General features: G+C 34.0%; 1 protein-coding gene across 2 annotated transcripts; it reads right to left on the bottom strand.

Annotated features, from left to right (window-relative positions):
• Positions 1-10,727: 10,727 nt before the first annotated feature.
• Positions 10,728-14,028, bottom strand: LOC149382015 (ethylene-responsive transcription factor RAP2-7). 2 transcript variants are annotated; one of them, XM_089630515.1, is made up of 10 exons: positions 12,988-14,028; positions 12,759-12,784; positions 12,606-12,636; positions 12,419-12,506; positions 12,190-12,335; positions 11,932-11,976; positions 11,717-11,817; positions 11,501-11,631; positions 11,320-11,421; positions 10,728-11,244 (listed from the first exon to the last, which is right to left on the bottom strand). In XM_089630515.1, the coding sequence occupies exons 1-10, from the start codon at positions 13,575-13,577 to the stop codon at positions 10,999-11,001; spliced, it is 1,506 nt and encodes a 501-aa protein (XP_089486641.1). In that variant the 5' UTR covers positions 13,578-14,028; the 3' UTR covers positions 10,728-10,998. The 2 variants fall into 2 exon arrangements, with proteins under 2 accessions (XP_089486641.1, XP_089486642.1); XM_089630516.1 differs by lacking the exon at positions 11,932-11,976.
• Positions 14,029-14,442: the final 414 nt, after the last annotated feature.

Below are 14,442 nucleotides of genomic sequence, written 5' to 3'. Positions count from 1 at the left end.
ATTCTATATTAAAGACTAAAAGATGTCTCATACTCTCTCTTATTGTGATCATTGTAGCTCATGTAACCTTATGGTTCCATATTCTATGTCGTAATTAATTGGTCCTTCCAAGTTATATCACGAGTTCATGCTTCAAAGCCAAACCGGAAGAACTTAATTAGACTCGACCAACTAGGAGGGTAAAGGAGTTTTGAAAAGAGGATTCTAAGAGGAAAACATTTATGTGCTATGTTTACTTTTCACTCCAATCTCTTATTAGCTATTTCTTTTTATATGAGATATATCATTAATTGGAGTCACTGGCATAGCAAGGAAAAAAAAAAAGACTTCTTACTTGATAAGTTACAAATATTTCTTTTGATTTGGGATCAAAATGTCCTCAACCTGAAGATCAAAATATCCTCAACTTCAAATATTTCGTTTCCTTGTATCATCAGCTCCTTCTTTTACACTCAATTTCTTTCATCAATCTCATTTTTGTCTTACTATTTCTATTTTTACTTCCAAAAGTTCAATAATCATATTCAAAAGTTCAATAATCATATTTTTACTTCAAACATGACGTTTCATGATTTACCCTTTTATCGAAATAAAGGGGTGATATATTTACGTCAATCTAAGCGTACCATTTACCTATTATTTACGTAATGTTAGGTATATAATAATGTAAAACTGTAAATATGATTATATACCTGATGAATATGTGGAGAAAAGCAACAAAATGCTGGTTAGTTTTGTGAGCAAAATTATATGCTCAAATTATTAGGATTATTTGATGCAAGAAACACATGTTCTCACAAGAATTAAATGATTTTTTTTTTCTTTTATCTTTTTGTGGGATTTTCCTACATCAATAGCTCCTCGTGAATTAGTGAAGGGCCAGTTTTTGTCGGCAACGGTGACGCTTTGGTTCTTGTAGCCAAGCTTTTGGAACAAATAAACTATACAATAAACAATGTACTATTAGATACCATTTTAGACGGAGTATTGGTTACCACTCTAACATCCGTTATATATTGCAATAAACTTTAACCATATTCTTTAGGGAATTTAGTAGTTTTTTCTTTCTTAAGATTGTGTTTGTGTTGGTAAGCGTCGTGGTCTTTGTGAAAATGATGAAAGATTCGTTGCTGGGCCTTAGTGGGCCATCTTTCTTTGCATCTTGGACTGTCCCACACCTTATATACATTTAGTTTCTAAGAAGTTTTAGCAAATACAATTTCCACTTGGGGATAATTGTCAAGGGAAATTTTTGACGTAAGTGATTGATCTAACCTCAGACACATTCTAATTATTGATGAAAATAACACGTCATGTCAATAGTATTCACAATTATTATACTGTAGTGAAGAGTAATTGCTAAAACCTTTTTATACAGTAGTTACAACTTACAACTAATTATTGAGTATTAAGAAGATATGGGTATCGTCCGTAGGACCTACACTAATAATTATTGAAGAAAATAGTGATGTTATACCAAATGGGAACAATTCAAAAAATGACACGTGGCTAATTATGACCTTAACCAGTTCTCCTAATAATGTCCACGATTTATAAAAATTCAAAACTAATTTTATCTTCATATATAAAAAAAAAAAAATTATACCGTTGAGACTAGAGGAGAGCTTTTTGGTCTCCTTAAAATAGGTGAGACTTCGACATTCTTTTCTATACCAGCAAACCTTCCCCTCCAAAAAAAAAAAAAAAAAAAAAAACACCATTTTGGTGTTGTTGGATTTTGAAAAAGTATATCCTATTCCTAAACTATTTGAATACATTTTCCATAACAAAAACAAAGACAAAAAAAACTGCATACGTCGACGGGTCACCAAACAAAAAAACAATCATCGATTCAAGTCGATGGTTTCTTTTCCGTAGCAATTGTTGTCTCAGTCAGAGCCACATATAAATTATTTGTTTAATGATTCACAAGACGTAATAGAATGAATAAATTAAATAGCTATGAACACAAAACCCTCAATTAAAATTTATATGGGCCCCATTATACCCGAAATGGGGTTTAACCATGAAAGAAGAATCCAACTGGGCTTGGGCCCACCACGTGCTTCAGAGCTCTACTGAAGTTTTTGTTCGTTCCTATTGGGCCACTTCTAATCATGGCTAGGTAGGAAGAAATTATAAAAATGTTAATGTTTAATTTTTTTTTTATTGCATGATTGATTGTACATGGAATCGAAACCTCTCTCTCTCTAAAACATTTTATTTTACTACATCCGGATTTCTCCACATAATAACACCACAGGTAAAATTTCCTATTATAAATTTATTTCACCTTTATTATTAATAAATTTATTATCAATTTTCTGTTCTAAATTTACATAAGTAAATATAACAAAAAAAAAACTTTGAAATTCTGACAATATTTATTTATTCACGTGAAATGATGTGATTTTTTTTTTTTTTTTTTTGGATAGAACATGGTATGGTAGATATGATGTAAAAGAAAGAAAGATAAAAGAAGCCTCCAAAATTTTATATTTTTTTTCATTTTCTTTCGTTTGGAAGGTAGCGAGTCAGTGACAGAATGAAAAAGATTTTAGGAAGGAAATACATGGGATCACTATCTCTGCCAATCACTTAGAAACCAAAGTCTTCAAGTGAATTTGTTGATATCATTACGTTTGTCGGTCATCATTTACTATGGACTAAATTGTATTCAATCATAGGAACTAAAATGTCTTGTTGTAACTTCTAAGTTTGTTCATAGGAGTAACCTTATTTTAGCTTGGCCGTTAAATCAATCAATATTTATTGCAAGTTGCAATAGTGCGTAATTTTAGTGCATTCAATATCGACTATTTAGCCATTATAAAACTTAAAATTTGCTATAGTCATTTATATTGCATAATTATTATAAATGAGCATTAAAAGATAAAAATACTCTTTATTAAATAGACCCACACCAAAAATAAATTGATAAGCAAAAACTATAATATATAAATGGCAAAAGTAATAGAATATGATAAACACAAGTCTTCATATTTTAGATTACAAAAATCCTTGAACATTTTAAGAATATAAACAAAAGTTTGAAGCAACCGATTCTAAAAAGTAAATTGTACTTGATTTCTGAAATTATAACAAACAAATATTGGTTTATATTATAAAAACTTGTTTGTAGTGTGATATAATGGTTCATACCAAGGTTCGACATCCCGGGGGTTCCGGCCGGGTTCCGGTCGGGATCCCGTGAACCGGAGGGGACCGGGACGGGTCTTGCATAAACCGGTCCCGTGAACCAAACCCGGTCGAATACCGGTCGAACCCGCCGGATCCCTCCCAGCCGAAGCCATTTTTGTTCAGATCCCGGGGAACCCGAGGTATCATCCGAGTTTTTCATTTTTTATGATTTTTTTTTTTCAATTTGTACTTATGAATTGATGATTATTGCGATGATATTGTTGAATTTTAATTAATTTCGAGATTAGTTGTGATAATTAGTGTGTTTTATCGTACGTGTTGTAATAATTTTATACTCTACTTATGGTATTTTATGTTTAAGAACTCAGTTTATGTTTGATATGAACCTTTGTTTGAAGTATGAACTATGAAAACTATTTTTATTATTGTAAAATATTTGTCTGAATCCCCCTCGGGTTCCTACATTTTTTGTCGGGTTCCTCTCCGGTAAACGGGTTCCTACCGGTATCGGTTTCCTTTTTTTTTTTCCTGAATCCCCCTCGGTTTCCTCTTCGGTAAGCGGTATCCCCCTAAAATTGGGGGTCCGATACGGTAACGGTAACGGTAAGGCGATCCTTGGTTCATACTCGTTAATATATATAATAGTTAATAGTCGTTAATATATGGTCAATGTTCTTGTTCCTATATGTATCCAAATTCCCAATCGAATCGATTAGCATATTAATCGTTTCACACATGGGAGAGACATAGGCGAAGAAAGATCTTAATAAGTTGTTCCAAAACGTTTCCAAAACTAAATTTTAAAAATGTTTAAGAAGAGCGTTATCCAACCGAAAAATTTGTTTATGATACATAGACTAGTTAATGTCATAGGAATATAAACATAAAAACTCAGATTTTTAATAGCTCTTTTATATGACCATTTAGGCATGCCATAGCTTGGTTTATAAGCTCTTTTCTTCCTCATATGCTTCATAGCTTGGCTTGCAATTGCTTTCTTCTTAATCAGATCTCCACCACATCCGTAGAATTCAAAATCGTACCACAAGAAAATTGATAGAAGCTGGAATGCAAATAAGGACTTATCAAGGATTAAATCGCTCGGACTTCAGTGTATGCGAATATGATTATTCAATAAATCACAAAAAAATATTTCTATTTATTCCGACTTACACGTTTTAAATGTTGAAGATTAATTTTGGAACAGCGGAAAATAAAAACCGCTTTGATGAACAAAATTGAGCTATTTTACTAAAGATTTTGAAACATTGATTATTTTGCAATATTAGAGTTTCAAAGTTCCAAATAGCTTAGTGCATCTAATAAATCATTAAACATCGAGACTTGACATTGACAGTGAAATGATATAAGATCAAACCAATGAATGTTCACACTAATGACTCATCTTTAATTATGAACAATATATTGAGATTTTATTAGAGCTATTCTATATTATAAAAATATAAGTGGTACTTGTGATGTGAGAAAGATACCACTAATGCTGTAATTTTATTTGGGTTATAGTTTTCCAATCCGGGTGTTATTGTGGCGCGGCTGTTTGTTATACCTATTTATATTTACCCTTTAGTAAGGTTGTATTTTATTTTATGTGGGCTTTGTCTAGGGAAATTTTTCTTTCCTTCTAACCCTAACTATTTACAAAAATGTAGAGAATATTTGTTTTATGTACACATTTTACTTACTATGTAAGATTGCGAAAAATTCTTGGAAGGTAACAGCTAGTTTTGTTATAATTGAACTAAACTTATCGATTTACCCAAAATTAATACCACATGTCCAAGTTTATTCAGTACCCTATTTATGAGGTTTAATAACCAACGTAGGCATGGTTTGGCCTTTGCGCAACAACTTGAGATTTGCGTGTTAAGACTAGATATGAAACGTGCAGAGTTTGGCCTGGTTTAGGTCAACAATGAGGGTTTGGGAGACCTAGAAATATAATATGAATACTTAAATGAAATAAAATAATAAAAACAGAGAAATAAATGATGCTGGACCTCTTTAGTCTGTCCCGAGGATCGAAATACCGTTACCGTTATCGTTCCGAGCTTTCGAATTTACTGGTAACCCCCTGTACCGTAAAGGAATACCGGGGGAAGCGAGAAAAAAAAAGAAAACCGGTACCGTTGAACTTACCGTTACCGTAGAGGAATACCGTCAAATACCGTATTTACCGAGGGGAATTCAGAAAATAAATATACAAAAAACATACAAAGTACGTAGGATAAAATTCATAAAATTAAAAATAGTGTAGAATGTTTCAACACAATACCGAATTACAAACACAACAAAAAGTAAGTTTAATAACTAAAATGATAAAGTTCAACACAATCCACCAAATACTATTGTTCAACAAATTCAACATAGGAGAGATAAAAATGACTACTCAAAGCGACCGTATGCAGCGGTCATACAGTAATCATACCAAGTCATATAATGAGCACATGCACGAAAGTATCTGTCCAAGTGATAGTCGTACTCGTACTGAGATGAAGCAACAAACATGGAGTGAAGGGGATAACCTAGAACTGCGCATCGTTTCGGGAGCATAAGTTGATGCATAAGAGTCCTGCTTGTTATACTTAATCTTCAAGAATTATCAAGAAATTTGAAAAACTAAACTCAAAATCATTAAAAAAAAAAAAAAAAAAATTTAACACGTCGGGAAGCTCACGGGAAAGGGGGATTCCGGCAGGATCTGGGAAGAAATGAGCTATGTCGCGTCGGGAAACAGGCGGCTCGGCGGGATCCGGACGGGATCTGGGAAAAAATAAGCTTTGCTCGCGGCGGGATTTGGGAGAGAAGAAATCGGCTTGAATGGTTAAATTTTGGGGGAATCCGGGTATAAATATCCGGGTTTTTTTTTTTTTAAGTGAACCGGACCGGGAAGTAAGAACCGGGTTCCTTCCCGGATCCCGGTCCGGTTTTCCCGGAATCACCAGAAACTTCCGATTTTGGTAGTTCCGGTGCCGGGGAGTTCAAAAAAGGGGGATCCTGGCCGGTTCCCCCGGTATTTCAATCCTTGGTCTGTACCATCTATAAATGACATGTTCCATAAGCTTCGATGATACCAAATTAATATATATATATATATATATATATATATATATATATATATATATATTAAATCCTAAAATGAGTACAACGGAAGATATTTCGGAAAACTTGATACCATTTCCCACAAAAAAAAGTTCAAAGTCATGAAACCTTTTTTTAGTTCTATTTATTATCAATGGGTCATGGTTTGTTTGCTAATTTATTGTGTATTATAGAGTATCGACCCACCAAGAAAATAAGTAAAGAAGGAGACTGGATAGGAATTGTGTGAATCTCCTTCCTTTTCTACGTCTTCCGTACTTTTGCGAATTTATGTTCAAATCTACTTTTGGTAATTTTCTGAAATTCAAATCCAAAGAATAGTGTTCATATTTTCGGCTGTCGGAACTTTTTTTTAAGTCTTCATATATCAATTTATTAGAAACTCCACAAATATTCCATAAATAGTACCTATTTTGAATTCACATAGTTTTGCCTTTATTGTTTAGGAAACTGTAAAAAAATAAGTCAAATAAAAGCTGAAAATAACAACAACAACAACAAAAAATACTGCAAAACAAAGAATTTTTGGAAAAAGTTTTTATAACAATTAATTGAGTAATTAAGCCATGAAATTCGGAGATTTTCTAAATAATTAATCTTTTGTAAATTTTAAACTTAAAACTATTATGGTGATGTGGAGCGTTTTTAATAGTTATTTATACATTGGACTCGGATGGTTATTCATAGTTATTAACGAATATTTACAATTATTAATATCTTTTTGACATTGTTATAAAATCTCATGGCTATTTTCTTAATTTACCTAAAGTTAGTTATATGAATTTTTTTGAATTTTCATGTGGAGCTCGAGTAATTTATTATTTATTTTCTCCTAATTAAATATATTAAGAAACATCACTCTATGGTTAAAGCTTTTAATTTATAGTTTCCAAAACAATTATGCATATAAACTTCACCTCTTTTTATAATTGAATAAACTAGACAGTTCTACATTTTTTAATATTCATAGGAAATATCAACAACATCCTCTCGTTTAATCGAACTGATGATTTATACTATTAGTATTTAAAAATATCAAACATATTCTTTTAATTTAATATAAAATGACATATGTCTCCTCTAAAAATATGTTATATTGCAAATATCACATTTTTTTGTTTATTTTTTACAAAAATATTTTGACTTTCCCAAAATACACTAAATAGAATAAATATTTATTTACTGTTTTAATAAAATACATAAAAAAAAATTCTTAAAGTTTTATAATAAAAAAGTTTTTAATTTAATTTTTTTATATATAAAGTAAAAAATAAAAAAATTATTTCATTAAGAGTATTTTGGGAGGTTAAATAATTTTTTTTTTGTAAAAAATACACATAAAGAGTGATATGTATAAAATATCATATTTTTAAGAGATATATATGTTATTTACATTAAACTGAAAAAAATATTTCTGATATTTTTGAAAATCGAAAATATAAATCACACATTTTGAGTAAACAGATGCGATATTGTTGATATTTTCCCACATGAAAATTTTCATATGATACATAATTTATACATAATTTTTTTGAGAAATTTCATTTTATAGACCTAAAATTTAACAAAATATCAAAAAATGGACTTTTGTCCCAATTTCGGACATAAATACCCTTTTGAACAAATATATTCATTTTACTTGAGATATCTTCTCAATCCTTCGTTCGATCTTTAACGCTCGATTCCGATGAGATATAACTAAATTCAATGAGATATGAGGGAATCCGACGAGCTATGATAACATAGAATGACAAAATCTCACGTGAATTTGACTTTTTTCGCTTAAAATATCCAAAAAAAATATGAATTTTATCGTATAACATCGTACATTATCGTATGGCATCATACGATGTCGTACGATACGATACGATACATTATAATTATAATGTACGATTAAATTCATACACATTATAATGTACGATACCGTACGATGCTGTACGATGCGATACGATACATTATAATGATAAAATTCATACACATTATAATGTACGATGTCGTACGATGCCGTGCGATGTTGTACGATGTCGTACGATGCGATACGATGTCGTACGATGAGATACAATGTGAAACCCTCAAAATCGAAACTGAAAAGAGAAAAGAATTGTGATGAAAATTATTTGAAAATGAGAGAAAAATATGAGTTATTTGAATCAGAGGTATTTTGGTCCAAAATGTGTCCAAAAGTTCAATTTCAGATATTTTTAAAATGTGAGGTTTAATCCCGATATTTTGTTAAATTTTAGGTCTATTAAATGAAATTTCTCAATTTTTTTAGGAAAGGAATAACGGTCTTCTTTCTTCTTTTCTTTCGGGTTGCACTTTTTTTTTTCTTCTTTCAAAACTGACTAATAAGTACTATAAAATAATTTATTAGAGTCTACATTACTGGTAGCTTAAACTTGTATTTTATGAAATGCCGGATAAATACGGAGTCAAGTCATTCAACGCAAATGTTTTTTTTCCATATGAAACCCAATAGTTATCCAGAAGAGTACAGCAGCTTTTTTTTTCCTTGAATTTGGAAGAAACAACCCTTAAAAATAACGAAAAAATATGTAACTTTAAGATTTGGTAGAATTTATCCACGGATTAGACAGAAAAAGAGAACAGTAAAAAAATATATTAGGAAGTGACAGCTACAATAACTGGAGCACAAAAAAGAAAAGGGCCAGCTAGAATGAAAGAGACTTGTTGATTTGATTGAACAATGTTCGTAATTAACCCATATATGAACAGTGAATCTCAGATATTAAGTGTGTAATCCTTCATTCCAATCTCGACACGTGGCAAATCCCCTGCCAATCACTTTTTCTATAGCTGAGAATTATATAATTCATTTTCAGACCAGAGAGAGAAAAAAAAAAAAAAGAATTACGGAGAGTTTAGTCAGTGACTCAGTCTACAGAGTTTAGTCAGTGACTAAGTAACAAATTTTTTTTTTTTTTTTTTTATATTGCGTTGTCACTTCAACTCTTCATACATCTATTTTCAATAAATATTTGTAAAACTAGCGACCAAGAAAGAGAAGGAAAAAAAAATTGTTACGCAACTTTCTGAATCTGAGTTACTCTAACGAATTAGTCTAGTCTATATAATTGTTTCACGTAGCTAGCTGATGAAATGTTATGTATGTTTCACGGGTAAAACAGCTAAAACCTTCAAATTCTTATTTTGGATTCCAACAGCCAAATTTTTATAAGCAGTAATCTTTGACCGATTTTTTTATTTATCGAATTAACCGAGAGACTGAGAGTCTCAGACTATAATTGAAATTTTCAGATAATTTGAATTTCATTTAAATAATAATTACACTTATTTAATACTGAAATCGGCTCTTTATTTCATCTCCACGTCCTTCGCTACTTTTGCATTAGATTAGATATGCTACAAATATATCAGTAGATTTACGTCTTGTATTAAACTGTGATTTTAAATTTTCAACCATTATACATATAGAATTCCTCTCTTTTCCAACTGTTAATTTTATTGAATATAGAATTACGAACTTGCTATAGTCAAGTCAGGCAAACTCAATTATTGACTTATTCATTTCAGGGTGTACAATTTATTATTATTTATAAAAGATACTTAATCAGAATAATACGTCCTATCGTTTCTTTATTATTTTCAACCTTTTGCTTATAATTTTTTTGCTCTTTCTTTCACGAACAATGCTTGCAAGGTGTAAGTTTAAACAGTAAAATATTATATCGTGTTTTTCTTTTTCCATGAAAAAGAAGTACTTGGCCTTGCCTGCATTTATTTGTTCCGATGTAGGCTTACTCAACCTCAACCATAACTTTTTTGTAAATATTTCTGCTGATATATATCATACTAAATAACAGTATTTCCAGATTTCCGAGGTAGTGTGGGACTGGTACCTTAAGAAGTCCCAGGCGATAATATATATATATATATATATATATATATATATCTTTTATAAGGATATATATGAAATAATAATAGTTAAAGCATGAAAAGTAACGAAAACTCGTGAACCAGATTGGACGGAACTGGCCTTAACATACCTAGTAAATATTTTGATAAACCAATCTCTTCTCTTCTAGTCATCGTATGAATGATCATAGTACACAAAAATCTTTTTTTTTTTTTTTTATTATCTTTTTTTACCTTTTAGTCCCTTTCTGCAATTAATCTCTGTTTGTACCCACCCACACAGGGACCACATATCACAGATTGGCTCTTTGAGGATATATAACACGAGATCTATATGCCTGGCGGTCAATTAACCAATACTATTTACACTGTTGTAGTACTTCTCTGCCAATGAAAAAACGCAAAAACACGACACTTTAACTTTAATTTCTTCACCTATTCGTCCTTCGTTATAGCAGATATCTCCGTCACAGATACGAACGAATGAACAATCAAGAAAAACGCACCAATAAGCTTTCAACTATATAAGAGAGAGAGAGAGAGAGAGATGTCACAAGAAGTCAAGGGTGTAATATAACCAGTACGTACATATTGAAATATTACAGGATTAGCATTTTGTCTCGATTTACCAATACAATCAACAACAGGAGCTTGGTAAACGATCTTTAATAATGTCAGATATAAGAGTAGATAGTAATACTAATTACTTAACTGTTTGAAATATTCATGTAAACAATAGAGAGACCTCATTGTATTCAAGAAGGTACTCAGAACAAAAATCACTCCGTTTTCTTTTCCCGGACGGTTTTGCCCCTGTGCCTAGGGCGGCGGCCTGAGGTGGTAGTAGTAGTGAGAGGGGTTGGCGGGGGCGGAGGTGAAACAGAGGTTGAGAGTGGCGGCCGCCGGATTTAGGGGCTTCGACGGAAGTGCGGCCGAGAATCCTGATGATGCTGCGCTTGAGAACATTGGCATCGGAGCTGCGCTGACCTGGCCATTCTGCATTTGCCATGGCAACCCCAGCCCTTGCCCGGGGCCCACTGCCATCATATTTTCCATCGCCCTTTCCTGTAATATCGAGAAATGAAAACCGGGTTTAGCGTGTTTTGACTTCAGTTAAGCGGTAAATTAAGCAAAACATACCTCGCTGGGAAAGAGGCCAGGATACCCGCCGTTTACCATTACGGGTTGCTCTGATGGCAAAACCAACCCTTTGAATGGTGGATCGCTGCCTTGGCTCTCTGACTGCACGAATCAATATTGATATTTGTCAGCTTCAATACACAGAGTATTCGACTAATCATGTTCGAGTTAAGAATGTTACCCCCATCAGCCTTCTTCCGTGCGAGTCATAAGGGACGGGGTGGTACTGAACGCGAGCTTCGATCTCCTTCGGAGCGATGCTGTACGATGGCTGCGAAATCCCGAGATTGAGATCGAGATTGTGATTGGCACCTGAAAGCAGAGGCAAGAACATGACCGAGTCAGGTGGGATCAAAGTCGATGGAACCGGACGATGTACGGGGATATCGGATATTACCTGCTGCTCCTTCGGGGGTAATTTCACCCTCGTACGTGCTTGGCTCGAAGTTGGTCACGGCTTCCCTGCCATTGCACTTGATGGCAGCCTTGTCATATGCCCTGGTTTCCAGAAACACAAAAGGGATACGTGTTGGATTCGATTGGATGGGAAGCGTAATTGAGGTTGAGAAGGGTGTAATTAATTCAGTGAGTGTAATTCATGATCATAAGGACCTTGCGGCTTCTACTTCGCTGTCGAACAGCCCAAGATATATATACCTGCATTCAATCACCGTAACCGTGCGTGATGTAAACACCACTGTCCCCAATCATGTTCTTTGTTTCTTTTAACTACCCATTAATGAACAGCTTGCAATAGTTCTTGGGTTTCATATCCATGGGCGCCTAAATTCTGATAAAACTACTACTACTCTATAATGACCTGTATTGAATAATGAAACAAGGTTTAAATTCCATGAAATATAGCCTCACTTTTTTCCAAGAAACTGTCCCATCCGAGCTTCCCATCGGCCACACTTGTGAAGCGTCACTCCTCTATACTTTGAGCTCCCGCGAGAAAACCCGGTGCTCTGTCTGCGCAGTATGTGCACAAACTCTTCCTTGGACAAATTCTTCAGCTGATAAGTGAAACAAGCTGTGTTCAGTCCTCTGTTACGCACAAATCAAAAGAAAAATTAAAACTCTGTGAACAATAACATACTTGTTTTAAATCCTCCTCATAATCGCTCAAGGTGAAGTTGATATCAGCATTAACTCCCCTGAACTTCACAGCTGCTCGGTCATACGCTCTAAATAGAGAACCCAAAGTCAACACAAGCTTTATATGTAAAGTATGAACTGTCATTTTACAAATCACATTAAATCGACTAAATTTTTAAGCGATATACCTTGCAGCTGCGTGAGCAGTATCGAATCCACCTGCGTAAAGTCAAACATAAACTTCATCAAAGTTTCCCAAAGTAGAATTTCAAGGCCTAAATATCGTAAAAATAATTTTTTTCTAAATAACATCCAGATAGATAGAAACATGAAACCCATACCGAGATACACTTGTTTTCCACAATCCCTGCACAAATACAAAAACAAAAACAAAATACAAAAAAAAGATGAGTTCAGAGTTCTAAAATTATATTTTCGATTATTGTGCCGAAGAACCAGCATAATTTTTTCCGCAAAAAAATTTAAATCTAACAATCATACAGGAAAAATCAAAACTCGCGACCATCTAGTCCATAATTCATCGTAAAAAAGAAAGGAAAAATCACTAACCAGATATGCGATTCCCATCTTCCAGTCCTCCGGTAGAAAGTAACACCTCTGTACTGCGAGCTTCTCGACCTAGGACCTCTCCGGCTCTTCTTCGGCGGCTGCGGTTGCTGTGGCTGTGTCGGAGGCAGGTTCTGATCCATCCTAATCTCTCCAACGCCAGCCTGGTCCACTAGCCCAAGCTCGATCCAGTTCCGCCGAACCGTCGACGAAGAAGGCGGCTGAGCCGCCCAGTGCTTAAACTCCACAGCCTCTCCGCCCACCGGGAAAAGCTCCTTCGTCACAGCGGCTTCCCCGTCCTCTTCTCCACCACCGACTTTCAGGATGTCAAAGCTGAAGGTGAACATCTCGCTGGAGGCTCGGCCGGAGCACGACTCATCGTCGCCGGCGCCGATACTGGAGGCGTCAGCATTGACGACGGAAGAGTTCGAGGTACCGGACTCGTCCATTTGAGTCGCCGAGCCCTGAGTAGCCTTATCAGACACCGAGTACACCATCGCCGACGATTCGTCGACGTGATCTTCGCCGCCGATGGTATTGCGGTGGTGGTGAGTCGAATCGGCCGAGAGCACATTGAGATTTAGATCCAACATGATTTGATACAGCTCGGATCAGAAATTAGGTCTCGAAAACGAATAATCACACAAACAGAGATCAAATAGCGAAAGAAAACTCGCAGAATGAAGTTCGTACGAGTAAAAAAATTCAATCCAAACAGTACGAGCCAAATAAAAACACTAACACACTGTTTGGCGAAATATTCTCCGATACTTTTAGTCAGAGAAGAAAAGGCGAATCTCCGATTGCCGGAGTGAAAAAAGCAACAAAGTAGAACTTAAACGTCGTCGTTTTGAGTACGATCGGCGTTGTGAAATGAACGGGGCATATTCGTCATTTAACACGGTGAGGAAATGATCGGTCAGAGTGAAATCATCGCCGAGTTTTTCGACGACAGAGCAAAAACAAAAGGAATAGAGAGAAGAAGGAAAGAGCAGTGAGAATGAACAAATGAAGAAGGTATATAGATGGGACGTGTGAAGATGTAATTTCAAGCCTGTTTTTAAAGGATGGAATATTTATTTTTATTTTTATTTTTAATGTTTCTTTTGCTTGCTGTAATGATAAAAAAAAAAAAAAAAAATGGTCACTTGTTTGAACGGTTACCGGTGAGGTGTGATAGTGGCAGGGGATTTTTTTTTAATTTTTTTTTAGTACTACGATTTGCGAAATTTGTTATTATTATTATCTTTTTGTTTTGTTTTGTACGTATTTATACTTTTTAGAGTCTAGAACATTGGCCTAATTCTGTACTAGGTAAACTAGTACTCTACTACTATCGGTAATTTAATAATGGTTTATTCCTCAAATTTTATATTTCATTTGGGGTATAAACTATATAAATTTTTTACGTGAGAAGGTATTAAAAAGGGGAAGTCGTTTGTATATTTTTTTTTTGTT

The sequence above is a fragment of the Urtica dioica genome, chromosome 11 (assembly GCF_054948205.1).
Source record: "Urtica dioica subsp. dioica isolate 48M chromosome 11, U.dioica_male_clone48M_v1_H2, whole genome shotgun sequence".
In the NCBI taxonomy this organism is placed as follows: Eukaryota; Viridiplantae; Streptophyta; class Magnoliopsida; order Rosales; family Urticaceae; genus Urtica; species Urtica dioica.
This window is presented reverse-complemented; position numbering and strand designations above follow the sequence as displayed.